At 31.3% G+C, this 11,957-nt stretch overlaps 1 protein-coding gene across 6 annotated transcripts in view; it reads left to right on the top strand.

Moving 5' to 3' along the window:
* LOC148237392 (uncharacterized) overlaps nucleotides 1-7,383 on the top strand; it is a 34,283-nt gene extending 26,900 nt beyond the window's left edge. For all 6 annotated transcript variants that reach the window (XM_088181449.1, XM_088181448.1, XM_088181450.1 and 3 more), the window contains one exon: nucleotides 5,976-7,383. In XM_088181449.1, the coding sequence (XP_088037575.1) occupies nucleotides 6,086-6,748 (663 nt within the window). In that variant the 5' untranslated portion in view covers nucleotides 5,976-6,085 and the 3' untranslated portion in view covers nucleotides 6,749-7,383. The remainder of the gene's footprint in view (nucleotides 1-5,975) is intronic.
* The last annotated feature ends 4,574 nt before the right edge of the window (nucleotides 7,384-11,957 follow it).

Below are 11,957 nucleotides of genomic sequence, written 5' to 3' on the forward strand. Positions count from 1 at the left end.
TGAAGTTTGTTCTTTGCAACACTTTTTCTCAGTAATGTTAATAGCGATATATACAATATTATATTGTATTATTGTAACCACATAATATATATTACATATAGTTTTAATTTATCATTTTTTTTGATAATTCTTGAAAAATTCTTGTTTCTCATTTCTCGAGAAATGAAAAATACCAAATAACTAGAATGCTTATATAGATAATATATTTAGATTCCTTAATATTTGAAAACACTTAAATTATCTTGTAGTCAATTATCTCGAAACATATATTTATTGAATTTGCCCTTACTATCCTCAACGCCTCAATTATGTAATAGTTCATTTGAGTGAGCATAAACCATTTGTGGAATTGTTTTCCATAAGCTAAAGGACAGTAGAAAGAATGAAGTGTTTTTTTTCTAAAAAGGAACTTCTTTTTTTCTACCCATGTACTTTTAAGGTATTCTGTCACAAGTACCAAATACTGAATGATTCTTCCGTTACTCGCCTATGAATAATCTCATTATCGTTATAGATGCTCGGCGCGTTAACACAACACGTTCGTGTTTTTTATACACGCATTTAATTGATGTCAATGTAAATAATAAATGTTAACCGATTCTCCCCTGGTAGAGACTGGCGCCACGTTCTTCTACCGTTCGGTGCGAGCGTAATGCGGCGTATACACGTTCGCATTTTTTGTTTCAATTTATCAGTCGATATGCCGCAATTCTTGGAATGCGAAGAACATATGGAATAGAGAAGACGCCAGTTGTTAGAGAGCAAAAAAACATAAATACAACATTGTAGACGCAGCGTCAAGCTCGATTAGGTTTATGGCTCTGTATGATATAATACACACATGTGTGTGATGCTCAGATGAAATATTTGTGGAGAATCAAAAATAAAAATATTTTCTTTCTTATTCCAAAAATATGTTAGAATTTAAAACGTCACGTGCTTTAAATTTTGCCTACCACACAAAAATAATATCATGTTGTCATGTATTAATTTCACTCTTCTTTATCTTGACTGTGACTACTGTTATGTAATTATTTAATTAACTGTCATGTCAGTATGCTGATGCGAATGTTCCCAGATGTTCCTACTTGCAGATGCAACAATTTTTCGTATTACATGCAAATATATATTACTATATGTAGACTCTTGGCACTAAAATGATTTGGTATATATATAATATAATATGTATATATATACATATGTGTGATTAGATGCTGAGATAATATCGGTTTTAATGTATTATTCTGACTTTGTAAATTTGTATTCTTTCTCATCTGAATGAAGTTTTTATACTGAATATTAGTCTAAAATTACATTTTTTTAAATTTAATCATGTGCAAAAACAATTTGATTGTATTTAATTTTCTTATTTAATAATTTATAATATTTTATAAAATATATTAAAATAATAAAAAATAGCATAGTGTATCAGAAGTGAGAGAATTTCGAGAATTTTCCTTGAGCAAGTACACAATTTATCGGTAAATAAATGCTATTGAGTACAAAGGGATGATCCAATTTCAGTTTCCGAACATTAAAAAAAAATTAATGATATCTTCAGATTTTTTTATCAATTAAACATTAGATGTATTTCATTAATTATGGAAAATAATATCAATTAAACCACTGTGATTAAGCGATAAATTAATATGTATTACCAAATATGTATTCGCTGATTTTGGATTGTAAGATGATGAATAAAATGAACGACTGAAAGATTTTAGGTTTTTCTATTTAGGTATAATAAATAAATTTATTTATTTGTCGTAGAATTTTTTGAGAAGGGTCTGAAGTGGGCAATACCGAAGGATATGTGTCTGCTATTTTCGTAAAAAAAACGTATACCCTCTGGTTAATGTAACGTAAACTTAAGAGGTCTTTCTCAAAAATAAGTATCGATTTGCCTATGTACGACTCGGCTACATAACACCTCTTTAATAGATTAAAAAAATTGTGCTATAAAATATTATATATAGATTGCCAGTATCGATTAATATATTTTTTATTTAACAAACGACTGAGATTGATAATAATAGTGTTTAAAATAATGTTGAACAGAAAAGCAACCTCTTGTAAATTTTTCAGTTTTTCATTGAAGAACTGGGGTGAAACTTCTTAGATATAGTAATAATATGAGGCGAATCACAGATCCCGAGACTAAGCAATTAAGTGGGTTATGGTACAAAAACGTTGGAATCACTTTGTGACTTTTGGGTCTTATATGTATACATTTTTGAAGCAACTGTACATAATCTGGATGTGAAAATCACACTTTAAAACTTGTCAGAATGGATTAATTTAGAGCCTTGCAAATATATTTGGTATCATCCAGTAAATCTATAATTTCTAATAGGCAAAAGCCTAATAATATGGGAGGTTTTATAAACAAGAAAATTAGTTTTTTTAAAGGCTAGACGGTCATCAATGATACGCGGTTAAACCAGTAACTCTATATTTGAAATATTGCCCTTTGATGTAACTTTCATATATTTATTTTTTGTAAAATTTTGAATATGTTGTAGTGTCTAGCTTGATAAAAATTGCTACTAAAAATTGCTATAGTTTCTATATTAAGCAAATCTGCGAAACAACAGTGAATAATTAAAAATACAATATTCAATTAAAAGACAACTTGAGAAAAATTAAAAAAAACAGCAGAATTTCAAATAAATCGCCAATTTAATGATTAAAAATATACTGAATTATATTTTCATATAAACGTTATTAGCAAAATCGTCGAATTCAATGCAGAATTCAAGCTTGTTTTATGGATTTTTTTTTAAAATACCTAATACTACAGAATTACTTAAAGAAATTATCGATAGTCGATACTTGAACGTAATATCTAATCAATCGTGATACGCATACTGTTGAGTGTAATTAAAGCAGTGTTTAACTTTTCGTTGATTTACTTATTCTTCTCTTTGTGCTGATGTTACTTTGGCGATAAAGTGTATTAAAATACGTATAATATTGTTTTGCAGGCGTAGTTTAATTGAATTAACGATCTCAGACATGCACGGATGAAGAGCAAACCTTTAATAAGTAGAAAAATATCTCATGATTTGCAAACTCTAAGAATCCCACTTTAATTTTTGAAAATTTATCAAATGTTTTCAACCAGGTGGAGGACAATAGTCCTCCACGCGAACAACCGTTAAGCTAATCGACAGACACAACCTAAATATTACATATTTAATCTCATCTAAGTTTGGCTATTTATTGATTAGCACTAGAGACGCCCGCCCCTTTTATCTTATGGGACTTAAATTTGTTGCAACGATACCAAGTGTTCAATTGCGCATTTTTTAAATATTTTGAAACTAAGATCAATGTTATAAAGCGTAGGAATGCGCCCGTTGCAAGTGCACAGGTTAACCCAGACAATAAAATAGCACTTGAATATCGAACGTGTGTGGGTCCAAACGCCGCCAGCTGGTCGCGTCGCGGCGATTGCGGCTTGGCGCCTCCTCCCCTCCACCCCCCGCCCCGCCCGCCTAACCCTCGTCCGCCGCGGGACGTTCTCACCCCGAGCGGCCGACCTTCGCGCCGCAGAGCCGCGAAAGTGGAACCGATGGCCCCTTTGTGGCCCAAACGCCGAACGCATAACTGTCAAGATTCTAAAGATCTCTCTACTCCTTTTTTATTCTCCCCCGTCGCCTTTTATCTGATCGGCGGGATAACAACACAACAGGTAAAAAGGTGTTATTAAATTTAGGAATTCGACTTCGTTAGCGCTGCTTCGCATTACCTGGCTCCGTCCGCTAGCCGCCGATACGCGATCGCTGCTTTTGTTTTGTATGGATATTCGAGGCAGGCGTGCCAACGTCACGCGTATGGACGAATTTGGGCCAAATAAAAAATATTATCCACATCGAATGTCAAATAAAATACATTTTTAATATTTAAATCAAGTACTTGATATAAACACATTTTGTAGTCTTCAGATCACCCGGATAATTTGCCTTTATCTACTCTATGATCTCAAAACGTTGTTCTTTTAATATCCTCTTTAAATAAGATAAAGTCGCAGGATGGCCATATGTGATGAATACGTTCGCTACAGCGTTTTGGCTAAAAAATCAAGTATTAGTGGTAAAGTGTGAAATGGTAATTTGTATAAGAATTTGTAAGATAATAATCATTATTGACCGTTGGTAAAGATTTTTTTGCTCTTGGCTCTTCAATTTACGATTTAAACACATTTTTATCCATGCCTTGGTTTAAGTCTAGATATATTTGATGCGGTTTTAGTCTTAATGCGTTTTAAATCCGAAAAACGCTTTTACCAAATATCTGATTTCGTTTTATGGTTTTGTATTTTTTGTAAAAATATGAACATATACATAAAGACCAAAATTAAATCAATATTTAATTTTTACCCCAAATAAATCTTGATTATTAATTAAATTCAAGGACTCGAGTTCTTGAAGATGAATAATGTAATATAACCTATGGAATAATTTAAATTTTAAAAACTTATATCAAGTAGATTTGTTTTGATTTTTTATTATTTAGTATCAAATTCTTCGTTTTTTTACTTTTATTTGTACCCATGTGGCCTTTTTACGTTTGCTGTAAATATTGCCAGTTAAGAAAATGCCCAAAAAGCCATCTAGTATGTTACCCATTACCAGAAAAATGCCCAGTTGAGCATTTGGTGTAATTGCGACAAGCCTGAATCGCATCTTTCTATACGCTATTTGCGTTAACACAGTCAGTTCGAGAGCTATCCATTTCATAATTAATCATAATTGAGAAAGAGATGGAAAGTTTGGGTTTACGCCCCTACCATTAATACGATACGGATATACGTTCCATATACTTATAATTCCGCAATGACTAAAAATATATATGTACTATATACATACAATATAAAATTGACAAAAAACATATTCTAGCGAAAAACTAATAACATAAATAGATAATATACACAACTACTATAAAACATTGTATACTGAATATAGTCGTTATTTGTAGTTAAATTTGTAGTTAAACATTCTGAAAATTGTAATTTATAAAAACACGAAAAACTTATTAATTATGAAAAACACAATCTTTGTGTACTACAACAACGGAGGTTGTCATTTCCTCCCTTTATTTACAGTTCGATTATGTTTTTAATATATACAGTCATGGCTTTAACAACCAATAGCTGACAAACAAAATAATAAAGAAATAAATAAAATATCAACGGCTGGAATTGATTTTTTTATATATGTTTACTGTCACAGTAAATATGTTTAACCAAATTTACTACATTAAGAATAAAAGTTGAAAATAATCTGCCACTGTGTCACCCATGCATTAATTGGCCCCTTTGTTGTAAAAAATTCTACGAATGTTAATTTAATAAATGTATTATGTTTTAAATACATAATATGTTAAGATATGCCAAGAACTCGAGAGACGAAAAACGGTTCTCATCCATTAGTTTAGCAGTGTGCACACTGGATTGTGTTATTATGATAAAACATCTGGACCTGTACAAGTTGTGCCAGATGTCCAGATGCTAAAAGAGAGTGCCCACTATAAAACGAAATAAAAAATCCAGTCAGACAGCGTCGTCAGAAGCTTCAATTAGTCATTATTACAGTTCCATTAACGTTGTTCTCAAACATTCATAAATTCATTTAAGTTTTAAATTCTGCTATAACACAGCGACCTTTTGCATTATCAGATAATTGTTACACTTGGAAGGCCAGGCAGTTATTTTTGAATTTAATTTATTCTGTCTCGAATCCGCCTCTCTCCTGGCGTCGAGTCGTCACAAAGGAATTCGATTTGGGATGCAATTTAGATCGGGTGCCCAGGACGAGCTAGGCGCCGCTGCCAAGCCGGCATTATGTATTGGAACATCTGGGAACTGTGTTGGCTCAGTGCCCACCGCCACCCAATAGGCATTTTTATTTATCGCCCCGGCTAGCCTAATTGTTTTGTGCACCAGTTTCACATTCCGCTTTTCTTCTTTGCAGATGTGCCCTCGCCGATCGCGCTGGAGAAGGACGCGGGGTTTTGCTCGGGAGGCGAAGATGACGAGTCAGAAGAGAGCAACCGCTCCAACTCTGATGATTCCGGACTCAAGATGGGCCGAGCCGTGGCTCAGAAGCTAGGCAAGAACAAGAGAAAATGCGGGGAGCCGCTCAGATTGGTATGCAAAGACGAATATCCGTCTGCGCCGCTCAAGAAGAGGATCAGGTTCGATCCGGATCTGGAAGCGGAAGCTTCGAGATCGAGCTGCGATAGAGAACAGGACAACTGGGACGTGTTGATAGAGAGGGTACCGCCCCATCCGGCTGTGACTTCGACAGTGCCTCCTGAAAAGAAAGCTTTCTTTAGCGTGGACGCTCTCTTGGCTAAATCGACTCAACCAACAAGATCCGAACCCTCTCTTCCTCCTCCTCCAGCACCACCGAGAGAACAGCGCAACTACAAAAATATGACAAGAGAAAGACGCATAGAAGCGAATGCAAGGGAACGCACAAGAGTACACACTATAAGCGCGGCTTTCGAAACTCTTAGAAAGTCAATCCCGGCTTATTCCCACAACCAAAAGCTATCCAAGCTATCGGTTTTAAGAATAGCCTGCTCTTATATATTAGCCTTATCGAAGGTAGCCACAGGAGAAGACGACGAACCGGAAGAAAATCAAGACTCAGGCGAACCGACTTTATCTGAGTGCGTAGAAAGCGTTTCCAAGACTATACAAACCGAGGGGAAGCTGAGAAAGCGTCGTGATGATGTTTAATTCTGAATCGTTGTAACCATTCTTTGAAACGGTAACAATATTCCTAGTAAGACGCTACTTATTATTATTATTATTAGACTGATAATTTAATTGTGGCATATTAACGAAACGCAGACATAAAATAACAAAAATTAAAAATACAGATTGAGGGGGAACACTTATTGTCCATGCTCGTGCAAAAGTATCATTACGGCCAAATGCAGTGATGCCAACTTCTCTTTTGCTATAACCTCCCCTTTCGTTATCTAAAAATAGTTGTTAATTTATGTCTACTTTAGAGATTAATAATCTCCCGTTCGATTGCTCATAATTCGAAGGTTCGTGATTCGTTTTTGTTTAGCGCTAATATTATTGATTATTTATTTATAATTAAATTGTACAAAACTTGAATGACAATAATGGAAATGCCTGTGTATGAATGTTTTGTTGTGTGTTGAAGAAATGTGTGTTATTTTTTAAAAAAACGGAAACAAAAACGTCCATATTTGCCTAAGCCGATAATATTTTGATGAGCTTTTAATAAAACGTTTGACAACATCGTACCTGATCGTTTTAGCATTGTAATAAAATATAATCGAATGTGCCAATTATGAATTCCATGATAAAAAACGATTTGTTAGTTCCTGAAAAAATATGTAATAATACGCCTTTGTCCTAGTCATTTGAACAACGAATACTTGATTTGTGATACTTGGGTGTTTGGAAAAAAATTAACCCTTTCCACTTGGATGGTCAAGGAGTGTAGATGAGTTTGATAATTATTATAAAAGGATTGGGCGTCACGGAATAAAAATGTCCGTCCAAATTGTTTATTAATAAAACCATTGCCTGTTTAAAAATATAAATATTTACAAAATGTATTATAGTAATAATTTATAGATGTTCATGGTTAATATTTAGCATAATTCTCTATGTACAGTGTTATAAATTCGACCTAGTCAATATTTGTACGTCACTTGAGATTTTTCGTTTTGTTATTACTGTAATTTGAAGATCGTTTTACAAATTGGTTAACAAAAAAAATTATGCTATTATATGCGTAAACGACCGTTCAAAATCTACATTTGAATTATGTATTTTTTTAGACACTGACTATTATTTTGTAATATATAACATGTAAATATGTATATTATGTATTTTTATATATATGAAAATGCTGTTTTTATTATATACATAAAATATTAAAATAATAAATGAAAATAAAATCATGAAAATAAAAAATGCGTTTAGTTCATCTCTAATCAACATTATTTAAAAATATATATCAACATTTGAATTCCTGTGATGTACACTGAGTGTACACATAATCTTATTATGTGTTAAGTTATTTTTTTATGTATTCCTTTATCAATTAAATAATTATCGGATATAACAAAAATTAAATATTGAATAAATTTTATAATACAGTTAAACTTTTGAGTGTTGTTGATTTGCCTCATATTAAAATGACTGCGAACAGGGGTTTTTAACTGTATTTTTAAATGTTATTTTTGGTAATAATTATCTAGTATGTTCAATTTATATTTTAGAAGTAAACATAATGGCTAAAAGTATTGTAATGAATAAATGAACAATTCTTTATAACAAAAATACTCAAAACGTAGAAAATGTAAAATTATAAATTATAAATAGCTACTATTAATAGAGACATGTTCTCTTTATTTATAACATTAGACATAAGAAAATAAGCATGTCGACAGTTAGATCGTTTATCAGAGATGAGAATCGAACAAATCTTAAATAAACATTTGCTTATAAATCTGGGTGAAAAAATAAGATTGATATGTATTTGGATTTTTCAGTAAAATTAAGATCCGTTTTTTGTATAATTTAGAACATGCCCAGCAAAAATTTTGTTATGGGTAAGATGGATGGACTAATACAAGTGCGAGTTTCTCTCTTGTTCTTATACCGTTGGCGTCCTTAAAGTGTTTCGCTGGTCCTTCGAATTCCCGGTAAGACGATGTTTTCGCGAGGGTCAAGGTCGCACATGAGCAATAAGATCGCAACCTCTTATCGAGGAGAGAAAGTAAAACAACCTGTTTAGATGTACACAAATTAAAATACTAGAATCAAACTACAATATGTGTTACAGCAAAATAAAGTAGTTTTGCTGGCTATAACTTTGTTTCACGACGCAAGTCAAGCTGAGAAAAAAACAGGAGGTGCATTTGACATTAGCGATATAATAACAAATTAATATTCCTGTGTAAGATAAATACATGCTCTATTAGATTGTTTTTCGAAATGCTGAATTTAGTAACACTATATACATATTTTTTATACACCGACACGTTTTGGAAAATAAACAACAAAAGTTATTTTAGTATTTTTTTACTTCGTTTTTATATTTCATGTATGTAGGATTAATTATGTAGTATTAAAAAATGTCCTATAAGTTAGTTGTTAAGACCAAGTTGTAAGTGTGCCGATTAAAGCCAAGAAATGCAATTAGCAGCCCTGATAATATAATATTTTACTCATATTGATATTGATAAAATTAATTTCACTAAATTGCCATATTAATTAGACAATAAATTTTATTTATAGAAAATTATTTAGAATATAGATCATATTGATTGTACATACGTGTCGAGACACGTACATATATACAACGATCAATCTTTTATGCACATAACAAGTCAAGACTTGTTATGTTCATTAAAGGGATGTAGCTGAAATATTGCAATATTTTTCCTACTAATGAATATTGGCGAAAGAATACACACGTTGAAATATTTTATTGTTTACTGACTGTTCAAAATAAAACACTAGTGTCTAAAAAACTAAAAAATATTGTTTTATAATAAGATATAAATATTAGTAATTGCTTTTAATCCAAAACACTAATTTTAATTGAAATAAATTTAAATTAGCAATTAAGTATGATTTTCCAAGTAAATATATTATATACTATATGGTTTGTTGTAGCCTTAATTAAAACTATAAAAAATGAAGACAAACCAAAATAAGAACAGTTAACACAAGCCCTGCTCCTGATCATCGCTGTAGCAAAGTCGAGTCAATGACTATCACCGAGTTTTACAGCCTTTTTTCAGTCGAAGAATGTAGAAATAAAATATGGTAAGAAACGCTTCTACAGCTTATAAAAATGTACCGCCACTATCAAATCCATTTTCTAAGGAATGATAAATTTAATATTAGCATCACAAAAAATAGTTAGTATTTATTCATAAATTTCATTGCTGAAAAAATAATATTTACTAGTGACATCTGTTAAAATACGTATTTAGACTTTTGGCTAAAGTTTTGCCTATATTTAAATTTTACTACCGCCATCTAGGATCATTATTAATAACTTTATACATCAGAGAGAAGTGAGAAATCTGTTTTATCGATCGTTTACTTTCATAGATTTTTATATAGATATCAATGAAATCGATTTTATCGATATGCTAACAAAACAAACATAACAAACATAAGTGCTTTGATTGAAGCGAATTAAAATGACCTCTATCGTTACACAGAGTGTACTGAAAACTAACATAAGATAACAACAATACAAATAAATAATGATTAAATATTTGAATTAATCGATTTAATATTTTGTACTTGCAAAGCTTCAATTTTAGAAAGTATAATAATATAGAGGTCGTTGAAAGTATTTGGCACATGCATAAAGATTGCATACATTCGTTTCGCTTTTGAAATACGACTTGTTGAGTTCACTAATATATTTTTATTTGGCACTAATATTTATAGAATACACAAGGTTTGTGTATCGAAGTTATTACAATCGTTCACTTTCAAGTCACTTACGTAAGTTATTCCATTATCATCATATTAAATGATTTGTTTTGTTATTCAAATTTTCGCCAAATTAAATGTTGCCAACAATAAAATATCCGATGACGTTTATACAGTTTGTTGTCTCGTCTTAATGTTGCCACAGTTGATGCGGATTATTTATTTAATTTATTGATACGTGACCATCTGAACGTGGAAATAATTTAGATTGACTAAAAATATTTACATAAAACGGTGACGTAATTACAGTGATGACGTCAAAGTTTCCTTCACGTGAATGGTTAAGATGGAGGTGTGCCAAGATCAAGAGTTTTTTTTTAATTTTAAATTCAAATATATCACAAAACGCAAGACTCAACGTTAACATTCTGAAAGGGAAGAGCAAGGTTATCTGTTTCATTTTATTTTTATCGCAAGGTTAACTTTTGAACTTTGCCAGTGCCAGACACTATTGTTATAGACATTTGTAAAGTTTTGAAATCTTTCTTCTGAGAGATTGTGAAATACTGAATCGCTACAATAAAAATATATATTTGTCAACACTATGCAATGGAAAACTTCTTGACATTAGTTTCGGTTATCTAAAGTAATTGTATGAGAAACAACAATTTAAATTTAAGCATTCCACAACTAATCGTAAAAAACATTTCTATTTATATTTTCACACACTATGTAACGCGCCAAGATTGGTGACCTGTAAAAATTATAGCATTCGGCAATCGATATTATAAGTTTAACGCAATGCATACATTTTTAAGGGGCCTTTAAACGTATATTTAATGATGCAGTCAGTCGTCTAGCGAAACTCACTAGTTTATTGGCAAATTGGCTATTAGCCATTTAGATAAACGCATCGTTTAATCTACTCTGCGTGATGAAATTAGATAAGAATATATTGAATGTAATATGTAGCCACATACGGAAATGCATGTATTTAATTAAAATTGTAAGTTTCCTTTTATTTGAGCTTAAATTTAAATTAAGTGAATAAAAAACTATAACATTTTATAATTTAAATATGAACAACAAAAAAACAATAGATTAGATACTGAATATATTTATTAAGAAATCTGTAACCAGTGAAAATATGTGCTTTTGACTATCTAGTTAAAAGCAATATGTTGTTTGTCATTCAAATTTGAAGTTGTTTCTGTGGTATTTTCCGATACTTAAGTTAGTATGGTAATTAAAAATATTTTTATTGTATTTCACATTGTGAAAACAACCATTCTCTTAAATCATTGATAAGTGCTATGACATATTTTTTTTAAATTAAAAGATGTATTCTAAATAAATTATACTACTTGATATTTGATAAATTATATCTTAAATAAAATGTTACTGTTGTTACTCCACACCAAGCAATCATAAGCTACAATATTATATTTTTCGACATTTACGCAAAAAAACTATGTCTCGCAAAATTAAAGAAGATAGTTTG

The sequence above is a fragment of the Plectrocnemia conspersa genome, unplaced genomic scaffold (assembly GCF_051122295.1).
Source record: "Plectrocnemia conspersa isolate PC_06_02 unplaced genomic scaffold, ASM5112229v1 ptg000002l, whole genome shotgun sequence".
Lineage (NCBI taxonomy): Eukaryota > Metazoa > Arthropoda > Insecta > Trichoptera > Polycentropodidae > Plectrocnemia > Plectrocnemia conspersa.